We start from the raw sequence: 23,059 nt of genomic DNA, 5'->3' as shown, positions 1-23,059 counted from the left end.
TTCAAAGTTGTAGTAACAGAAATGATAAGAAACGAAAAACTAAATAACTAATAAAAAAAAGTGTATTACAATAACCGGACTCAGAATGAAGTGTAGCTCAGAAATGTTAAAATATTGGAAATCATATTAAAACACAATAGAAAATATTTTAATATTGACTTTACACTTTTATACAGACGTTTGATACAAAATATCTTTGGAGGTTTGCTGACACATTGGTTTTCTGTATGAAAAAAAGGCACATTAGCCCAAAACACTTTACATATTCAGCTTTCATAAAATATGGAAAAGAGGGCTTCTCCTCCAGTCTAGCATCCTCAACATATTATATAGCTTTCCTTATTCTTTTTGGTCTGAATAAACAGACCTAATAATCTGACAATAATAAAGTCCTCTGAAGAAGAAACACACAAATACAAACACGAATATAGTACTGTGAAAACTCCTGAAAAACTCTTATTCCAACATGTCTCTTTTTATCTAAAGGTTTTACCTCAGGACATCAATGACAAGTTCCTTCATATTGTGTCCTATTTTTATTTTTAAAATTTATGTTTTTAGATTAGAAACATTTAGGAATGTTTTTTTTTTTTTTTTTTAAAGCCACAGACATACACAAATATGCATTTCTTTGATTTGATTTCTTTGGTACAACATAGGATGACGCTTTTTCTCAGAGCTTCCAATTAAAAAGGATATTCTCTTTCATATACTGATAATCTGCTGTAGATTCAATGCTCCTCCTCTTTGGCCCCACTAATAAAGATATGTAAAGCACATAAGATTTTTTTATTATTATTATTGTTGTTTTAGCAACATGATCTCACACTGAAACTTTTAGAAAAATCCAACCTTATAATGTGGGGTCTCCAACTCCAGCACTTCCTCAGTATTGCACCAAGTTCTGCAGAGGCCCGCTAACGAGCCATTCATTTGATTTAGCTGTGTTGGAAGAGGGGGAAGTCTAAAAGTTGAAGGGTGGCGACTCCAGCATTAATTTGAGAACATTTACCTTGTGAGATTCATTCATATTAATGATTGAATCTTCCAAGGTAAATATTAAGAAAGAATTGTTTTTAATACAATTTGCCATAACTGTGCATATTTAAAATGGACTATGTCCTCAGAGGGTGTGTGGATGTTACAGTTGGGGTAAAGACGTCAACGTGTGAATCCAGACTTTAGGGGTAAATACAAGGGAGTTAAAACAGAGCTTCCTTTTAGACAACTGCAGCAAAGAGCAGTAAGACAAGTAAGCTCACTTTAAGGCTTTTACACATCTTTACCAGGCAGAGATCCTCGTAGTTCATTAGTTTTACTTGTCCAGTTTCCTCATATAGTTGTAAAGTCTTGCTTTGCCTCCGTGTTTTGGCTAAACGTTCCTTTAGGAAACATCACGCTGATGCAGAAATACTTTGCTTTCACAGACGTTAACTTCGCCGCTTCTTGCTGCATAAAATGAACATAAAAGATGCAACCAGTTTTAAGCAGTTAAAACTAGTTCTTACATTGTGAGTTTGATGCCTTTTATCTGTAGCTGAACGAAAAGCCCACTCTCCACTGGATTCAGTTTTTCATACACTGAAATCCACCTTGCATTTTTGGTCAAGACATTCATCTAAAGCCAGAAATAAAACATAAAAAACAATACAGGCACTTGAATACAAAATAAGCTGTATATTAGTGTATTAAATTCCTCTCTAATTTACATAGCTCCCTTCTATGTGCAGCTCCGTTTATTTCTATACCTGAAAATTCTCTGTGAAACTGAAACCGCTCTCCACTTTGGTGTGCATATATACTGTATAAATTCTTATTCATAAAGTGCAAATAGTACTTGGTTAAAACTGATGCATAGTTTGATCTCCCGTGTTTGTTCCTGATTTGATCCTGATGATTTCTCTGGTAAAAAAAAAAAGAAGAAAAATCACTGTCATCTTCCAGTTTGTCTGCTTTGTCACCCATCAGGTGGATTGAACTACTCCATCCTCTGAAAGTCCTTTCTTTCCAAGCTGTTTGGTTGTAATGCCTCAGTCACCCCGGTGGGGGCAGCGGTTCTGTTGAGCGGTTACTTCTCGTCCACCACAATGATTTCCTCCAGCATCTTTTCCTCTGAGTCGGAGCAGTCTGACAGCTTGTCCAGGTACTCTACGTCGTCGAAGCGCTCGGCGATGCAGTGCGCGGTGAGGCGGGCCTCCGGGTCGTGGTCCCAGCACTCCTCTATAGAGCCGCACACCATCTGGATGCCCTGCAGAGGGACCACAGTCAGACGGTCAGTCACAGAGACGGACTTCCACACTGATCAACAAACTGTCCTGACATTCCTATCTACTTATAACGACAGAGAAAATATGCCACCATTTTAAACCGTGGCATTTTTAAGTCGTCATTTTAAAAAAAAAAGTTTGCATTGTAAAAGAAAAAAAAAAACCCAATCAGTATCAACAATAATAGTCTTGTGATCGGATAGTTGTAGGTTCGATTTCAGCTTCCTCCTGTCACATGTTGATGTGCCCCGGGGCAAGGCACTTAACCCCAAGCTCCCTACTGATCTGCATATGCGATGGGGTGAATGTGACTCTAGCGTAAAGCGCTTTGAGTGGTCAAAATGATTGGAAAAGTACTATATAATCCATTTGCTTTAAATAACTAAAAAGTTGAGAAACTGAGATTTTTCAAGCGATGCATACTTTGGAAAATTAAGATTTAAAATGAGGAAATTACACCTTACAATACAACACCGTGAAAGCAGTATTGATTAAAAAAAAATAATCAGCTTTTAATCCACTTTTTATTAAAAGGACTTGCTGAGGATGATTTATAGGCTTCTCCATAACCAAAGAAAAAAAAAAGTAAATCTTTCTTGCGATTCCAGAAACCAATTCTTTTTTAAAATGACTTCATGAAACAGCTGCATTTATACTGAAGTTAAATCACACACAAGTGGCTCACTTTAGTAATTATGTGACATCTGAAGGCAACTGTTTGCATTTGATGTGTTGGTCCATCACATACCCCCCCCCCAGAAAAGACACAGAGGTTTGAGGCTGTAACATAACTAAAGGTTGAGAGGTATGAACACTTTTGCAAGGCGCTGTTTCTGTATTTGAAGATAAGTTAAAGAGAAGCATGCAGGTTTTCAAACATCATCATAAGGAAAGGACAGTGTGGTGGTTCTTACTGCGTGGCTCGTCCAGCTGTTGGGGATCTCGGGTCTTCCTCTGTCTCGGAGGACGCTGTCCTTCATGCTCTCCACACATGGGTGCTCCCTCAGGTTCCCAAAGGGGGGCTTGTACTCCTTCACCTCTGCATGAAAGATCGCACAAAACATGACACAAGAGCAGAAAGGTTAACTTCAAAATTTTAAATTTGGACACATTTAACTAGCAGATACAACTCTGTTGAGGAAATGACAGTGAGCCACACCAGAAATAAATAAACCTGCTGTCGGTGACTTTCATTCATCTTCTTTAGAAACAATTTTCTGTTCTTGACACCACAACAAAACATGCACTGTACGATGTAAAGGAAAGCTGCATTAAAGTACATACTTCTTTTTTCTAAAGACTACAATGTGATTTTGTCTAAAGGAGTGATCTTATGCAATACAAGATAAACTTTATTCAGGGCTTTTCTCTGTGTTCAAGGGGAGTTGATTCTTCTGTAGGTTGCAATAACTCACAATAAATTTCTGGATGATTAATTGTCCAAGTAATTATTGTGATAACCTATAACACTGTTGTGTTATAGGTTGTTTTCAGACCATTTTAACTAATATGATGACAATGGCATGATAATGCAAGTTCGCCTTCTTAAACACCAACAAACTTTGAGTTTGAAAAGAACTCTTAACACTGGAATTGGAAGATATTTTAAACATCCTAAGTCAAACAAAACAAGTGAAAGCAATAAATACAACAAAAATAAAAAGCAGACACAACCAAAACCATAAAAAAAATGGATTATGATGTCTCTGTAAACAAAGTAATATAAATACCAAAAATATTAATAATCAGAATTGACGTTATTGAGCTCATTTTAATTCATCAGACGAGTAAGTGATTATTACGACAAGCATAGGTATAACTGTGATTAACTACAATTCAGAATAAACATTAATAAACAATTCAAACTATTAAAATTAAATGATAATTTTGCTCCTGTGTGAAAGAAACAAATTTCAGAGAATCTACAAAGCTCACTGATGAATGGCTTCTGGGACCTTTACAGTAACTTAAACTGAAATTCTCTTTCAGGTAAACTCCACACAATACTGTTATGTTTGGTTTAGTCTAAAGATGGTGGGAATGCTGACCATCATTAAAGGAAATCAGAAAACAAAACTGAATCAAAATCTGGACTCAAAAATGCAACCGAAAACACACTTGAGAATTTCCTCAAAATTCAGACAGCTGCACTGTTTTACAAGGCTGGCACATACAGTATTTTCCCATCTTCAGGTCTTTTTTCTAACACTTGTCAGAAATGTCTGTGCAAACTGTCTGGGACTCCACATGAGAAACTCTACGTTTTGTATCTACTGCCAACCTGGCTGCCTTTCCCCCAAACTTCCCGCTTTCTCTTTTTCCCTGATTAATGCTCCCCTCATGACTACTGTCTGCTTTTCTGTTATTCTGCAAGTTCATATTCAGTCTAAAAAGTCCCAAGAACACAGACACAGCCAGGTTTCTTGCACGAACCTAGATAACTTTGTTTTTGGAGGCCTGACTAATCCGCTGTCTGACTTTTAGTAGGCTGTGGTGGCACTGACACCTGTTTTGCGCAGTGAAAGTCATGCGATGCAGTTGCATAAACGTTTATAACATATTAGAGGAGCTTACTTTGAAACATATAGCACGGACATAACCTACCATTAACTATAACTTATAAAGGCCCTAACTTCAATAAAAACAATAACGGCACTTCAGTAAAACCAAACTTGGTGGAAATTTTCTTTCTCTTAACGTTTATAGATCATGTGGTCGTAAGAGCAAAAACTTTGTCCCCAGTGTGCAGTTGGACAGTTTGATCGCCAACACCCAATCTCTCTGCTTACACACATGTACATACAACACCATCGGCCACTACAGTCGCACACATCTTACAGCTCTGACATCTGGAAAACAGCTGCCTCTAACCTCTCCGCCCACTCTCCAGACTGGGCCAGCCTCTCCCTCAGGGGAATGAAAGCATTTCTACGTCTGCAGCTCCACAACCCGCCTCACTCCACTATTATCCCCCTTCTTGGCCCCACCCCGCCGAGGAACGCCATCGTAGTCATTTCAAGCCCTAAATCTGGACTGGGTAAATTATACAGTGGAGAAATTTGAAGAAACAGAGACAGAGATATAAAAGATCTAAGCGTCGAATCCAACTTTTCCTTTTCTTGGCGTTGTGTTGAGCTTTTCCAACTTTAAAGTTGTGGAAGATAAAAGGACAGGAAAGCCATGTCTGATGCCAGACTGGCTGATTCTGGGCCGTTCTCCTTGTCTCAGATTAGATTATGGCAGCAGAAAGTCTGAGGGCACGGGATGCAAGCAGAGGGCATCAAAGACAAAAGAAAGAGCTTCACTGAGACATGGTGAAACTGAGATATGTCTTTTTCAGTTTGTGTTGGTTTAGATGTATTCTTGCTCCAATTTTCTCTTAAGTGAATTGAGTCATGGCTGATTCACTCAGTGGGACAATTTAGAAAAACAAGAGGCGGTGCATGAAAGCATGCAGCTCTTTTTCATTACGCTCTACATATATCAATTTAATGCTTACGTACTTCTGATTCAAGAATAAATGCAGCGTATGGCATCAAAGCTGCTGTGAAAAGACTTCCAGCTAGCAGTAAAAACAAAGAGAAAACGGCTACAGTGCAGCACGCATTCAGAGTTAGCTTTCTCTTAAAGGAACAGAGTAGATTTTCAGAAACGGGGATTCTGTGGCGTTGTTGATAGCCGTCAGTGTTTTACTCACAGAAACAGAAGGACATTTGGAGAACCCGACTAACTGCTGGTTGAACTGGAGCCAGTTGTGGTACTGTTAACACATTTTCAACCTCCCACTATCATTTTTTGAGACTCAAACTATCACTGCAAAGCAAATCATTTCTTAACATTGATGAAAAAGCACCAGATCTGCTGGCATATTATTTCACTCTGCCAGTGGAAGTTGAACTTTTTAATCAATATTAAGGAATCACTGACTTAAAACAAGCTTCTGCGTCTTGTTGAACAGCTACCTTTAAGTTAATTTTGTCTTATTTCAAGATATTTGATCTCAAAAATAGACAAAGAAATATTTGGTAAGATTTTGTGTATTTGAAGTCTAGCAGCGCTTTGTCCTTTTGAACACACTTATAAAGATTTCAATTGCAATTTTACTGCAAACGTATAAGGGAATATTTCTACACAGGTGACTGGCTGGTTTACAGTTTATTTCATACAATATATTTTAAACACACATGGCTATATCTCTCCTTTAATTAAAGAAAGAACTGGGAGGATTTAGACTATATACTAGAACTCCTTTCATGTTATCATTACAGTCTGTGATCTACATGTTGATCATCCATAAGATCCTGATTCGACCCACCACTACCACCACCCAGTGGTTATGAGATAATCACTGCTATGAAGAGTTCGCCTGATCTGAGCAATCTGCAGCTGTTAAAACATCTTGAGGATGGTAGACAACCACCGAGTTTGTTTAAAAAAAATCTGAATAGATTTTAGAAAAGCCTAGGAGAAGACCGTGACATAGACGCTGTGGTTTGGGGACGTCCAGCTGGGGAATCCCCAGCACATGTTATACAAAGTTCAGGTTAATGTTGTGAATTATCAGTCACAGCTCTTTGGATCTGTAGTCACGTAGCGTGCTGTTTGAGGACACAAGGTCACTGATATTGATGAATCAACGTGTACGATGTGAAACAACAAAATTATTTTTAATTGGCTGGTTTGGAGTTGTGTATTTATCTGGAGTGGGATTAACTGTTTTAAGACTTGTTTTAAATGAGGAAATGTTTGATCTTTCCTACTTTTATATAAGTAACATATGTCAAAACACTTCAAACTTTATTGTGACATAACTGTGTTTTTTGTGCTACTAAAAATAAGTTAACTTAGATAATATTTACATGTGTCTGGAGATTTTCAATTTTTGCTCCTAAACTTTTGTTTCCTTTTCAACAATTTCAAGGTCATTTCCCTCACCTGTCCCTCCTGGTAGATATTAAACGCAGTGAATTTACTGCCTGAGAAAAGCTTAAATCTTAGACTTTCTCACAAGCCAAGTAAGTTATTTTTATTTTTTTATTTTGATGCCACAAGTAACTTGTTGTATTCTGCAGCATGCATTATTTTTTGAAACACACCATGAATGAGTAAACAAAATTTGCTCATCAAATGGACTCCTGGGGATGCATATAACATTATCACATTATTATCACAGGTTCACTCATTGTGATAATGATATATTGCATTGCCCATCCATTGTTTGTACAAAGACTTTATCTATAAGCACAAGGATATTTTCTTGGATTTTAGTCCTAATCAGCTTCACCCTGCTGCCTGCCCCAGAGAGCTGCCAGCTCTGGAAAAATGGGAACAGAGATACAGTATACAGAAGACAGGAAAAGCACATAAACTGCCCCGGCCGCTTCTATCTTTAGTCCGTAGGTGGGACGGGAACTCCTGCGCTTCCCCTGTCAAGAAAGTCCACCACACTGGCCATCCTCCCTCCCTGTCTGCTTGTGGCTGAATTAGGAAAATCATTGGGCTGTGATAAATGTTGCGTTGCAAAATGTTTAACGGCTGCGTGCCTCAGATGAGGAAAAAGCAGAACAATATGCAAAAGAAAGTGAAACCTTCAGGATTGAAGGATTGCATTTGCGTTTTGTCATTATTTGGTTCTGTAACTGATATAGTTGTTCAGGATGTAGATAAACATACTCAGACTCAGAGAATACAGAAGAATACAGGGTTTTACTTGATAGTATACAGTAAATGTAAAAATATGAGCCTTTTCCAGAATCAATTTTCTAGAGTTCTGAGTCCTTTATGTTTATTTTAAATCATGAATTATAAAATTTTACCTTAATATTTGTGGCAAAATTCATGGATGAGAAAAAGGAAATAAAGTAAGAATGAAAGATTAAAGATAGATTAAAGGAAGAAGGAAACAGAGAAAGAAGGAAAATGGGGTGGTATGCACAAAGAAAGGAAAGGACACAGGAAAGTAAAGAAGAAAGAACATGAAGGTCAGAGGAATAAAGGATAGGACAAAAAAGACAACAGGGCAGGGGAAACTGTGCAAAAAACAAATATTTTTCCATTCTTTTATTTTCTCTTTCCATATGTAGCCTGATCTGAAAAACACCGAAATCAAATTCCAGACTTTCCCAGACGGCGTAGGAGCCATGAGACAAGTTTAGTTTTAACCTCTGTCATTATTCTCAGCCTGGCCCACTGTCAAAAGACATTAAAGAAAGGATAGATCCAAATTTCCAAACTGTTTCAACCCTCACACTAAAAACAGTTTGTCTTGGAATAGTTTTCACTAAAACAGGAAATGGGCTATTTTCTTTTCAAATGCACCCACAGGGCTCACATAGTCTTACAGCTGGAAAGGAAGAGGGGGTTTGGGTCACATGGGTCGCACACTGTTGGGTTTGCATAACAGCATTGATGCACTTCAAGGAGATCCTCCCCGGAGAGGGGTTATGGGGGGGAAAAACAGGAAAGCACCAAAGCAGGAGCGTTCATGCCGAAAGGCGACTCTCCATCTCTGCTCTGACACAATGGAGACGGGAGCAGCGGCAGAACCGAAACGGGACCGCCGAGACTTCGGAGGGAAGTGAAAACAAACGGTCGAGCATGGACATGAACTCCCGCACAATGCTTGAACTGCCGATAATCACTCATTTCTATGATTTGCACACATTCCGACCTTGCTTGACACACACACACACACAAGTTACGGCACTTTAGGGCGGCAGTGGGCTGATTCCTCCGCTGAAGATGGATCGCCTGTTTGACACTTTCAGGCTTGGCTCCTGTCATGACTAATGGGGTCATGGATGGAGTTTTTGTCGGCATCTTGTAATGAACACAAAGAGGAGCTGAACGCTGCACTCCAATTGCATAAAGATAACACACTGCTATTCTCTACAGGTCAACTCTTATCTTTAAGCGGAACTTAAGAGGAAATTTCCAAAGAGTACAAAAGGAATTTCATCAAGAAGTGCTTGTACTGTTTTAATGCTTAGCATCCAAGTTAATGTCTTAACTGCAAACAAAAACTGGTCACTCTGAATAAATACAGTGTGCATAAATTACTACATTATTTGTAGGCACACCTACTGTATATTTATGTATTGGGGACACATAACTGAATGCAACAGTTTCACTTCTGCTTTTAGTTTGGGGGGAAAATAACAACCGTCTTTTACTGTAAGTCCAGCTGTTCTGTGAAGGATTCTGAGGTTAATTAGAAAACATTAGAGAACAAAAAGCCTCATGAATGCCAAGGAGCCCACGGGACAACCAAGAAACACTCCAGAGAAGTCAAAGAGAAAATTGTGAAAACCCTTTTAGAAATAGCTGGGTTATAAAACAATATTCAAAGCTTTAAACATTGCAAAGAGGACAGTTTAATCTAAATATTCTTAACAGCAAACCTATGAGCATCAACCTAAACTGACAGGCTGTAGAAGGAAGTGGAGGAGCAACAGTGATCCACAGATCAGGTGGGAGAATCTGCTTATGATTACAATGGTGGCTTTCACAGATCTAGTTTTATGAAAGAGTAGCAGGAAGAAAGTCGTTGTGTAAAGAAAGCATAAGAAATCCTGCTGCCAACGTGACTATAAGTTGGTATATAAATACTCTAAAATCTTTTGAAATTTTAATTGTAACAATAGGTGGTTCTACTAAGTATACATATAGGGAGGCTCAATATTGACTTAGTCTCTGAAATAAAACATCAGTACAATGTTTTTTTGCAATGTGACAAATTCTGAAAAAATCTGGGAGAAAAAAGTAGTTCTGCGAAAACTGCAAGCACCAGTGGAAATTATCTTCATAAATCAGGAAATGTTGCTCTTCACCACTTCCAGCAACATTTCTTACTTCTACTGTCCTGCTATATTAATATCAAAGATGTGACAGAGAATTTCATTTCCAAAACAATTTAAAAGTTTCCACAGGCCACACGGGCCTGAGGGTAAATTTGGATCTCTCTTATATGCTGTCCCTTCTGGCACCGATTCAACACGAACATGCAGTCCTTTTATAGGATTTTTATTTTCTGTGGATGAACTGCTAACCTTTCTGTGATGTACTGAGCCTCTTGGTTGAACCTCTGTTCACTCACTGCAGAATATATTAACCACAATGAATATTTAAAGAGTTCTTTGATTTCCAAAGAACTCTTTAAATATCTGGCAGATTCACATTTTCTGGCAGAAAACGCAATGCTTAATAAATAAAATCCTTATGTAGTAACACTGAAAAGAAAAGGTTTTAATTCACCCAGAGTTTTGTCATAATCAATTGGTCAATAGTTCTATTATCTCATATACTACCTAGTTCCTCCTGATTGGGGGAACAAAACAACTAATCCAAAGACTAAAAACTATAGATAAAACGCACGTTATCAAATTTCAGATAATGACGAACATATTTACTGACAAACTATACTATATTTGGTATTTTATGGATGTAAATAAATAAATGAGTGCCTTTGTAACGGACTGCAGGCAAAAAGTATCTGAATATCTTATATATAATTGGTTCATGTGAGTCAAATCACTGGTTCTTTCATCGAGTGTAGGAGACTTTTAATGTGTGAATGATTCATGAGTCAGAAAAAAAAACTGCTTTAGCAAACAAACAAATGTTTCTTTTTCACCAAGCTCAAATGATACATGTAGTTTTCTAAAATGGTTTTGATTTACGAATGGATTTTGTGCCTATGCATGCATATCTGTATCCTTCAGGAAGTATTTGTGTTGAACATGAGGTTAGACAGATTATTTCTTCTATTTGTGTAATTTTAGGAATTTTATGCAATCGTCTCAAGACAGCAGAGGGAATTTTTCATGTTACTTTAAAATTTAATGAGTTAAAGTATCTTAATATTAACAGACAGTGATACTGTCTAACTCCAGCAGCTGTATGGACTTAGGATTTGTTTTGTGATATTTGGTGCCACTATTGTGATAACAACAAAGATTATGATTTAAAAAATATGTATTTTTAGGTAACTGTGTTAATGTGACTGCATGTTGCAGCTATCATAGAGCCACAAAAACAAATATTGCTCTTGAAAACATCCCTACTTACAAGGTCACTTCTGTGCACCCCTCTGTTTTGTACGAATCAGTTTCCATACTTCCAACAACGAGTTCTGTGATGTGAAGCATTGCTTTTCTATTTTTGATAGACTCTTGCATAGTTTCCAACTTCACATGATTAAATGCGACCAGGAACAAAAATCTATTTCAATTTTCTTAAAGAAGAGGAAGTAAAACGTTTTCCTATATGCTTGTCTGCTCTAAAAATATATTTTTTTCTTCCATCGTTTGGAAAATGTGGGAAAGCTTCCTGAGAAATACATATTTACAGGAAGTGTCTGTGAGTGAGACAGAACGAGTGACTAAGTCACCAAATCCAGAACTTCTGTTCGCTGTCCAGACAAAATGAATAAGTTAGTCCATTTATCCTTATGATTTCCTGTGTGATAACATGGAGCAGATTGGCAAGCCAGACCCGACTGCTACATCTCACGCAATCCTTCTAGAACTCAACTAAGCATATAAACATCAAATGAGTAATAAATAATTCACATAAAGCTTAAATTATCTGCTTAGTTGAAGATTCTCAACTTATGAGAGCGGAGATTTGGGTAAAATCAGGAGTTATTTTAATCATTTCAAGTGGGATTGCTGGTTTGGATCAAATTAAAAGAATGAAGCAACCAACAAACATGTCAGCACAACTTTTAGATTAAAAGTTTTATTTTTTCCGCATTTCTTTAAATTAAAACCTCAACTTACTTGATTTTTTCACTAATCATTTTAAGTGGGATTGCTGGTTTGGATCAAATAAAAAGAATGACGCAACCAACAAACATGTCAGCACAACTTTTAAATTACATTTTTTATTTTTTCCGCATTTCTTTTTAAATTAAAACCTGAACATACTTGAACACCTGGAGTATCCTAACTGCATGAAAGGACCACAGAGCAAAACAAATCTACAAGACAGGAATATACGGACTACAACAAATAGACTGAGAAACAGCTTCTTCCCCACAGCCGTCAGAGCCATTACTCCCTCCTACACATATCATAACCTCGCAGTCACACATACATATCCCCCACCCTCACACAGCCATATTGTTCTGCACTTTGCACTGTCACATCATCTGCAATTTGCCCTAATTGGACCTGCTGCTACTTCTTTGGTGTGGTTGAGTGCCTTTAGTTAATTTTAGTTGTACATATTGTTATTATTATTATTGTGTGTTTGTTTATTTTATTTATTTTATATATTTGACTTTTTGCACGGGAGTTGCAATAGAAATTTCGTTGAATCCTGTTCAATGACAATAAATGCTATCTAATCTATCTAATCTGAAATCAAGACGTCAAGAACAGCTGAAAACCATAAATTTTGCCTTCAGCTGCAAAACAAAATACCTTTAAAAAGAAATAATCAAATTTTAATGCCTGAATTTACTTGCAAGACAATATCTCCTAGGGGTATCTGAGAGTTTCTGTATTTGCCACCATCTTACCTCCGATCGCGCTGCATCTGGAGATGATCTCCCACAGCACCAGAGCCATGGAGTAAACGTCTGCTTGTTTGAAAGACTCGATGTTTTCCAGATTGATTCTGGACTCCAGCACCTCAGGAGCCATGTATCTGGCCGTGCCCACCTGACAAAAGTAAATAAATAAATAAATAAATGTAAAAAATCAGACAAACACACAGACTTACACGACTTTCTTAAAAAGCCACCCTCTAAATGACTGTTTTATTGAAGAGTGCTTGTTAAGGAGCAAACTTTCATCTGTAGTTGCAGTAATTGGGTGACATGCGGTGACTTCGTGCCTGAGCATTTGTCACAACAAGTTTATTCGAAACAAAACATGATGGATGTGAAGAATAATTAGAATGTAAATGTTTTCCTGGGCTCATCAATGCGACGCTTCTCTTTAATAACCTTATTATCAGCTTGGAAAAGAGAATCCTTCACATGCATTAAGAGCATTAAAATGCATTAGCTGTGCTGTGCAGCCTATGATGAGGCTTTTCAAGATGAGTCATTTTAAAAACAGAGTGAGCTATCACATTAGAAAATTGAGTCCATTAAGTTCAAATCCTTGTGGTAGGAAGAAAATAGCCTGAGGCCGCTCATTAAGATACGGAACGTTGATTTTCTTTCCCTAAACTAACTTGGCGCCCAACAAAATATTTATTTCCCTTGAACTTTTCTAACATTTTATTACATTACCAACAAAAACTTAGTGTTTTATTGGAATAATACATGTTTTTTTTAAAATATATTCTTTACAAATAAAGATCTGAAATGTGTAATGTGTTTTGGTTTTCAGACACACTTAGTAAATAATTAATACTGCAATTACATCTGCAAACTTTATGGATGATTCCCTGTTAGTTCCGCAGACCTGTAGACTCGTTTCTTTGTACATTGGTCCTAGCAAAAATAATTAAAACTCATTCAAATATCTACTTTTATCAACTTTTGATCTTATTAAAAATGCTTTTTAATATGGTCTTATTTGGTCACACACTTCCGATGTTATCGCCTATTTTGCAAAGTTCAACTATCCAGCCAGCCTAAAGAAAATGCTCCCCACAGCATGATGCTGCTTTCACTATGTTTCACTGTGACAATGGCTTATTTAGAGTTGAGTTTAATTTTCCTTTCCTGTAGATGAAAAAGTTTAACTATGCTTTCATTGGACCGGAGAATTTTCTTCCTTTTGTTAACTGAGGAAGAAATGGATTGTACATGGATTGTGTGTCTTCTACCTTTGGCTTTCTTTTAGTTAGTTCTTCCATAAACACAAAATCTGTGGCGTTTATAACTAATAATTGCCGTGATGACAGATTATCTTGCCCATTTTCTGAAAGTCTGCAGCTCTTTCCTCTTCTGGTATGACCCCGCCATCTTTATTTCTGTATTAACTAGCTCCACTTAACAGTGACCAGCGGAGCCCTTTTCTGGATGACGACCAAACTTCAACAATGGAATACGGTCTAAGCGGACGTTACTATTTAATCAATTTGAACAAATTTTAATCTAATAAACCATTAATTGATAATTAATTGTAAGTTTATTAATTGTTTGCATCCTGAAACCTAGCCTTAATTTAAATGTTTCCACTTTTTGTCTACTGAGTTCCTTGCTCTTACGAGTAGGCGTTATTTAGGGCAATCAGGAGTAAGGGGGCTGAAAAACAAATTAATTCCCAAGTTTTAGAGTTTGATTGCCTCTAATTTTGAAAGCCATACATAATTTTCCTTCAACTTCATAATTATGCACTCCTTTTTCTTCACTCAATCAATCACATTAAATAGCAAAACTAAGCACAGTGAGAGATTTTGGAGCTGAAATTAAATGATGAATCAAGGAGCAGGAGGTCTTACCTGTCCGCTGTTGGCCAACTCGTCCACAGACAGAGAGTTGTCCAGTCGAAGTGCGAGGCCAAAGTCACACAGGCAGCAGGTCATGTCCTTTTTCACGAGTATATTTGAGCTTTTAATGTCCCTGTGAGCGATGGGAACCTTGAAGCGGCTGCAGGAAGTGCGGTCACTGTGCAGGTGTGCCACTACACGGGCCAGCGAGCTCCCCAGCAGCCACAAGTCGTGCCAGGAGATGATGTGATTGGTTAGGTACTCTTGGAGGTTCCCCAGTGGATGGTAAGCTGTGATCAGCCAGTACTGCCTCTGCCCCTTCCTCTCCTCTGCTGTGAGGAAGTGAAGCACGTTTTCATGCCTGAGGTCTGCGTCTGAGAAAATGTCCTTCTCGTTCTTCCAGGAGGCGTACTCCTCGAACTGGAAGATCTTGACTGCCACCGTTTCAAAGCCGTGCTCCTCCCGGACCGACGAGCCTTGCTTCAGCTTGGCTTTGTAGACCTCGGCAAAGCGGCCCTTACCGACCAGAACGTCCAGCTCGATGGGCAGGAGCTCGGTGTTGTGGTTCAGGTTGTTGGCGTGCGTGGAGCTGCTGTCTGAACCCTCGTTGTCTATGATGGGGTGCTTGTCGGTGTTGTCCAGTGGCTTGCCCTTCTTGCGAGGGTTTCCCTGTTGACTGTAGATCCGGTAACAGTAGAACGAAGTGATGACAAAAATGGCTATGACCAGAAGAGGCAGCAGGCTGACCAGGATGACAGGCCCAACCTGAGAGTCTGTGACGAAGACAGCGAGGATAAACACATTAACACTCCGGATGAATCCATCTCTAGATAAAACTATGGTAGCTTTATAACTACATTTTGGTATTGTGTCAACTTTTTGTTTAAAATTTAAAGTTCAAAGGGCCCCAGGTAGGTCAGCGGTAGAGCGTGTGCAGCTGACCCAGGTTCGATTCCCAGTCCATTTACTGCATATCCTCCCCATCTCTCTCTGCCTTTCTTCCTTTCAAGCTACTAATGAAAAAAGGCCACTAGTGCCAGAAAAATAAAATCAAATAAAAAACAAATATATAATTTCATTAAGGCATTAATATAAAATAATCCGTAACACTTTATTTGAAGGGATGTGCATAAGACTGACATGACACTGTCATAAACATGAAGTAGTCTTCATGAATGTTTACGACCCTTGTCACGAAGTGTCATTCGATAAATAATGACACTTTTAATGCAAAGTTGACACTTTTAATTTATGTTTAATGCAAGTTTTAATGGAACTTTGCATTGAAATGTGTTATTTACTGAATAGTGCAAAGTAGACACTTTTAATTCAACTTTTAGGGCTAAACTGTTTACAATGGGATTTTTGAGCGTTTGTAGATGTTTATGTTTGTCACTTTAATCACCCAAATTGTGTCCCAATTTGAGACACAGTTCTTTTTATCTTTCCCTCAGGCTCCTTGATCTTTGCTGATTTTTTGCCCTACTTACTACGTAGAGTATGCATAAGAACTCCTTCTGTATGTACTTAATATATCCTGCAGCTGAGGATCCTTTGGTTGCAGGAACATTTCATGAATCATCCTCCCAGCGGGTTAATTTAGATTATTTTAGATACTCATCAGTAGAGAATACATCCCATTAAGTTTCATCGAGATGGATATTCTCTAAAACGCTTGAAAAGATGGACATTTAAATAGTGCAAGTGAAGGTTTTTGTCTTTGCAACTATATCTGATGGGGATCATAATGAAAACGTGACATTTTACTAACCCCCGCTTTTCCTTTTTTCTTTTGATTAGCACAATTATCATGCGTTTTACACAGATTCCAAATTGCCTATTCAGATTTGCTTGTGGTATGCTCGTCTGTCCATTTAAGAGTACAACAGTACTCTTGGGTCAGTGGAGGAACTGCTCTTTGGTTGTGGAATGTCCATTTAAATTAACGTCTGGACCACAGATCCAAAAACAACTCCAAGCCCCGACCCAGCCAACCGCATATTGTGCCTCTTTACAGAATTTGTTTTATTTTTGTATGTTAGGAGAGGGTGTGTCTGGAACCTGCGACTGTTTTGGCAAACGGCACCATTTGCTGCATTTGTAGTATACATTTTCAAGTTGCAGTCATAAAACGGGATGTATAAGAATATATCAGTACAAACAGCACAGTAAGAAGTAGCAACTCTTTCCAGTTTGATCAGGTTCAAACTAGCTTTTGTTACTTTACATTAAGAGATCTTCATGTTTTAACGTTACTTTTTACTGCTACAAATATAAAGTGCAAAAACATATCTTAACATATTCCATTTGTTACAATAAATGACAAGAATACATTTTTGGAGGACACTGTGAGACAAAGGCCCAGAGTCAGTCTTGAACAAGGTAGTAATATTAATGTAAAACTCATCTCACTGACTCCCCAGACCAAGCCCTCGAGCTCTATAATTTTTTTTCTCTTTTTTCTAAACAGGAAACCGCATGTCTGAAATCCTCTGCAGGGCCCCAGACAGACAGTTTGTTTTGACTTTCGTAGAGTGAGAAGTTTTTTTTCACAACAACCTGTCACTGTGCCTCTTGACGCAGACATTTGAGAAAAACCCTCAAGATGTTGTCTACAACGTTAACAGGTCTGCGTGTTAATGTAACATGATGTTATATAAGATTAAATCAGTGTCATAAAATTCTTATTTTACCTTAAATTAAAAGTTGTTTACACTTGATAAATTAAAAGGCCTTCACTATAAAAAGGAATGGTTTATGGGTTAGTAATTTGACCTTTAAAATTGACATTTGGTGTAGTTAATTCATTCCACAGTCATCTGTTAGTTTATTCTGTGTTTGAGACAGAGGTTGATTAAAACAGTTGAAGTTATGAAATCTCTAAAATGAAAAAGAAGGGAATTGACCTCTCTAGTAGAAATATGCTAAAATATTACATGAAAATGCTGAAAAGAATTTTTTATAAAATGTAGACTTAAAAGGTGAATAAGGGAGAAGATGGATGTTGTGTTTAGAGGAATAAGAGTTCACGCTCTGATCAGCGATGACGTATAAAAACCCCAAACAAGCTTAAAACTGGGTGAGTAAGTTTGCAAGAAAGCAACCATTTGACAGATGTAATCTTTCCAGGTGTGGTTGTGGTCAAATCTAATGATTGTACAATAGAGAGCACTGTTTTTTTTTTTTTGCAGCTTTTTATGGCATTGTATTATATGAATACTCAGTGTTTGCTGTAGGAGTGTCATGGTGGCTTTTAAGGGCAGACATTGTATATCATTCTTAAAACTACAAAATACACAATATTCCCAACATTTAGCCACACAAACAGTTTTGACGTCACAAACGTCCATAACTTTGAAATTCCGAGGACTTTTGTACCAAAGATTTATTTTTGTTTCTGCTTCTCTGACTTCAGTCTCGTGACTTCTGAAGAACTCCTTCAAGGGAGTTTTAAACTACAACTTGTCTTACTTCCCGTAGTAGCTTGCTGTTCTACAGTGCTAATGTTAGTTTGTATATAAGCAGAAATAAAATGCAGTTCTGGATAGTTGAATTTTATTTCCATTCTTTTCTGGCATAGCTACACAGAAAATGACATAATATAACAACAAAAACAAAAGGTTTTGCATACTTTTGTAAAGTTTGTTGCGATGCCCTTTGGCTATCAAGGGGGTAAAAACCTTTTTTTGTTTCAAAGTAGTTTAATACAAGATCATTAATTTACTGACAAGATTAAAATCGCAATTGTTTAGTTGCGTCTGCCACACAACCTGTAATCGGTTTTAACTTTTATTTGTTTTTTAAATGACATGCAGTTCCCCCATTAAAACATGTTTGTGAAATTAGCACTTGCTATCTTCAGATTTTTGGCTGACCTTTCCATGATAATTTTCTAATGAATCTACTTTGTACTTCAAATATCATTCTTTCCCTTCTTCTATGCAACTGCTACAGTTTGCCACACCTACTCTGCTATTTAAGACAAACTTGCTGAACATAATGAGTTTAGACATTCAGTTCAGTCAGCCAATATGCCACGTCTACAAAAAAAAAAAGAAACATGTCTGTCCCTTTCTCTGGAGCAACTGTTTAGAATATCAGCTGTCTAACAGGGATGTGTTGTGGCATGTTTGCTTCTGAGTTTCATGAAAAAGCCCACCTGCCTGCAGTCTGTCTGCTGAGATAACTTCCCCCTTGAAGTTTAAACTTCTTCAACTGTTTAGAGTTTTAACAAGGACACAGATAAATTTGTGTTATGGATTATGTTTTATGAGGTCTTAAACTCATTTGTAGCTATTTGTGCTGCATCAGGAGAATATACTGTTACTGGATATTGAGATTCTTATTTTTAAGAATCTTGCACTTGTAATAGTTTTTTTTTTTTCCCAAATGATGAACATTACTGTTCATTTTCTGCTGGTCTTCTGAAGGTTCTCATTTGTAATCCAGTACCAATTTTCACAAGACAGTTTTTTTTTCTCTCGCTTGTTCAGCCAGTTATCTGAGAACTATGAATCATTCAGCCATTAAAAGGTTCCAATACTGAACCAGTTTTGTGTCTATACATATCAGAAAGCAGAGCTATAAATCAATAGTCTTCAAATCAAGTCCTTGTCATGTTTTTACAACAAGTATTTTGCTTTAGTTGCACTCCCATTCCAAATAGTGAGAGTTGTGAGGAGTCAAACATTCTACTGCTTTAGTATGTTACTTTTCCTATGAAGGTACAGTTTTGTTTTATTTCTATTTACTTTTTCCATATTTAAGGATCAACTGGCCATCTTGGGATGACATTTCAGTGATCTATGACTGTGTCAATATAGTTAATGAGTACCTGCCATCAGTTTCACCTTCAATTTCTGGCATTTTAAATGCCAAGATACGCAAAGAATCTTTATAACATAGAGATGGAGAAACGGTAAAACTGTATTGTTGCTGTGATAATTTAAGTTGTGTTGATTCTGCTGGATATATGCTCAATATGTGTGACATGTTTGATAAAAATCAAAGGGAGTCCGGTTTATCTGATAATCAAATAGTGTGCGCTAAAGTGTCCAATGCATAGATGCTGAAATATTATTTTCTTGTGGCATTCTGTTGTCATGCATCATTAAAACAAGAGGCAGATAAACAACAATATAACAGGTGTATAACAAGCTGTCACAAAGATACAGTTAGTTGCAGTTTCTTCAGTTAAATCTACCAAAAACACCAAACAAAGTGCAAATTGACACTTTCGAACACCAATAAACGGATTCCCTAAAAGCTAATAAAACTTGTCATGAAGTGGATGAGCTACTGAGGAATGATGCTTCTCTAAGGTTCCTAGAAATAACTTGAAAACTCTTCATCTACTGTGGAGAGTTTTTAGACCGGACATTTTTGTTCCCCAATTGTCCGCTTTTCTTGTTTCTTAACCATCAAACTATCTGTAAATATCAGTCAAAAGCACCTAAAAAAGTTAAATTGAAATTAAATACATAACTAAATATATATATATGAAATAAATAAATATATCACTTGTATTTTTCTTTGAGAAGAACAAACATTACCCAAAGGTTACGGTAAGATAAAGGTTTAAAGAATCCTGCGTTCTGTGGATGCCTAATAAAAATTAACCACTGGTTAAAAAATAACAAGCCAGATTCACTGAAACTTACTGGAATCATTGCTTTCTAACTGGTATTTAATCACAACAGCCTTCACTGCAGCAACACCCATCTTTACTCACTGAAAAGTTACAGAGACTGCTCAGACATTCTCAAGAGCACGCAAATGCATTTCCATGACGTGGTTTGCACTCCACAGATGCTTTTAATTTGGCTCTCTGCTGTTCCAAGCCAGGTCTCAGAAATCTACCGCTATGCTGTTACTGCAGAGATGATGCAGTAAAAATACAAGAGATTCCATAGCTAACCGTAGACAAGAAGGAAAGGTGTGTTCTGAAGCGGTTTGTAATCAAAGAAACACAGCCTCACAGTACAAACATGTTGACATTCTGGCATGACACTTTACATGACGAGCCGACAGTAGCTAATATATCAGTTTACCTGTTGCTGTGATTATTGAGAGATCACAAGAAGATTCACTTACAATCATAAGAAGAGATCAAAGTAGATCAAGTCGTACGGGTATTTTATAACTTTTAAAACAAGTAACCTATAAACTGAACCTGTCTTTAGATTACTATAATTAATCTGCAGGGTAGACGCCAACTGACTCATTACACTAATTTGAAGTTATAACGTCTGCAGCTCTCAGCTTGTTCCATCTAATTGCTTTGCATTTACAGCTAAAAATTTTAATGTTTAGTTTCACTCTCATCATAAGAGCTCCAGCTACTTCACCCTCTCATGGTGAAGACAACTTGATTAAGTTCAAGCTAGACATCAGAACGGGGATGAGGAGGATTGGAGTAACTTTGGATGTGGCATACTTATTTTAGCAATTTATGACCTACTGGGATTTTTAAATACAATTGACTACTAGTTTACAAGGAATGTTCCACAAAAAATAGAATAAATTGAGTCTTTTTTTTTTGTGGAACAGTCCTGGTTTATTGAAAATAGAAGGCAGAAAATTATCTCTGCACACACAAAGCTTGAAGCCGGTTGGACTATGACCAAAGGTCACAGTAGGTGACACTCCTGCCAGCTAAAACCAGAAAACTAAAACTAAAATTTAGACATGTTCACCAAAATAGGAGAATATTAAATTGGAAAATTGTTGCCCCGTCTAGAAGTGTCTTTATTTCAGCTGCAAAACGAAGTAGAATCATAATATACCATAGGCAAAGTGAAAGCATAAAAATTCTTTAAATGTGTCCATGCAGATGTAACTAAAAAATAAAAACCACAACATCAGGATCTCAAACATGCACTGCATTTAAAGATACAAAAATAGAAGACAAAATGTCCAACTTACGTGGGTTAAAAATGATGTTATCATTGCACTCCTCCTCTTTGGAACAGGAGCAGATGAAAAACTTTGAGTCTTTGGCCTTTTTCTCTTTCATAATGCACTTTGTGTTGTTGTAATCGTCCAGGTACAGGCCATACAGGGGATTAGCTGGATTGTGACAAACTGTTTCAAATGTAATATTGTTGTCTTTCTTCCGCCTTGGAAAGAGAAAACAGAGACAACAAAGCATATTGATTACCTGTGACCTATGACCTTAAAGAGTCCTAATACCTTCACAAACATCTTCACATTGTGTAAAGAAGCCTGTGTCCCTGCTGGAAAGGGGCTGAGATGTTGTACTAAATGTCATGTACCTCGTTCTCATTTGTCTTTTGTTAAAAAGGAAAATTAATTTTGAAAATCATAAGGAAAAACAGATATTTACAAGAGACTTTACAACAACTTGCAGAGTCTTTTTTTTTTGCTCCTCTCTTTTTTGCAGGATTGTTCTAATTCTTTCACACTAGATGATTTTTGAGCCTATTTATCCCACAGCTTTTAAATTCAGTCCAGATTTTGACTAAGTGACTACAAAGCCCTCATTTTCTGCTGGAGCAGGGGGTCCAAAACGTTTACATGCCATGGACCCATAAACATGGTCCCTCTGAGACGATGCTTCAAAATATGTAAACATCACGTTTTAGAATGTTTATTCCTCACTTTTATTCACTATTCAATAATTATTACTTTGAATCAGCATAAATTCTGCCTCATATCTTCTGATTTTAGTTGGATGAATTTTGTGGAGGAAAATCTATTATCAAGTAAAATATAATGACTTTATTAATCTGACATTTATGACATGATATATTACCTGATAATAAAACTTTTCACCACAATCCCCTCTTTTAATTATAAGAAAATGTGCAATATTTTATATAAATCACACTTCCAGTTCATCCACTGCAGCTCTCAGGGGTTTTTCTGCAGCAGGGCTGCTGGACAGTTCCTTCAATATTTTTCTTTGTGTCAGAAACTCATTTGTTAATTTCCTGTTTGCTACGCTAGCTTGTGGATGACTGGCAGCCAATCATAAAAGATAAGCATGGCAAGTAGCCTTTCACAAAGTTATTTTTCACAATAATTATTAAAAATACATTAGATTTTATCAAAAAACATATATAGATATGATTTTAAAAAATGCATAGAATTCAATTCTTTTATTTTTGCATTTTTTCCTCTTCTTCCCAACTTTTGGAGGGAAGATGAGGTCCTTTTCCAGTGCCCCCCAGATGTGCTAACCAACTTAAGAAGCAATAATTGGTTTTTATATACCCAAAAAGTGTTTATTTTCACCCTGAAGCCTCTGAATTTCTCTTTTATCCAGGGGATTTAGAACAATTTGTTGGAGAAACTGAAAATTGAAAGCATACTGATCATTCAACAACCTCACATCTGACTCTGGATGTGCAAAGCAGCAGGAAGCAGATTTGTATTGGTGT

At 37.1% G+C, this 23,059-nt stretch overlaps 1 protein-coding gene across 1 annotated transcript in view; it reads right to left on the bottom strand.

Annotated features, from left to right (window-relative positions):
• Positions 1 to 126: 126 nt before the first annotated feature.
• LOC114156140 (TGF-beta receptor type-2-like) overlaps positions 127 to 23,059 on the bottom strand; it is a 31,179-nt gene continuing 8,246 nt past the window's right edge. The window contains exons 3-7 of the mRNA XM_028036397.1: positions 21,582 to 21,775; positions 14,670 to 15,430; positions 12,790 to 12,931; positions 3,182 to 3,306; positions 127 to 2,248 (exon numbers count right to left, since the gene is read on the bottom strand). Of these exons, the coding sequence (XP_027892198.1) occupies positions 2,069 to 2,248; positions 3,182 to 3,306; positions 12,790 to 12,931; positions 14,670 to 15,430; positions 21,582 to 21,775 (1,402 nt within the window). The 3' untranslated portion in view covers positions 127 to 2,068. The remainder of the gene's footprint in view (positions 2,249 to 3,181; positions 3,307 to 12,789; positions 12,932 to 14,669; positions 15,431 to 21,581; positions 21,776 to 23,059) is intronic.

The sequence above is a fragment of the Xiphophorus couchianus genome, chromosome 13 (assembly GCF_001444195.1).
Source record: "Xiphophorus couchianus chromosome 13, X_couchianus-1.0, whole genome shotgun sequence".
Taxonomy (NCBI): domain Eukaryota; kingdom Metazoa; phylum Chordata; class Actinopteri; order Cyprinodontiformes; family Poeciliidae; genus Xiphophorus; species Xiphophorus couchianus.
The sequence above is the reverse complement of the archived record's forward strand: the minus strand, read 5'-3'. Positions and strand labels throughout refer to the sequence as shown.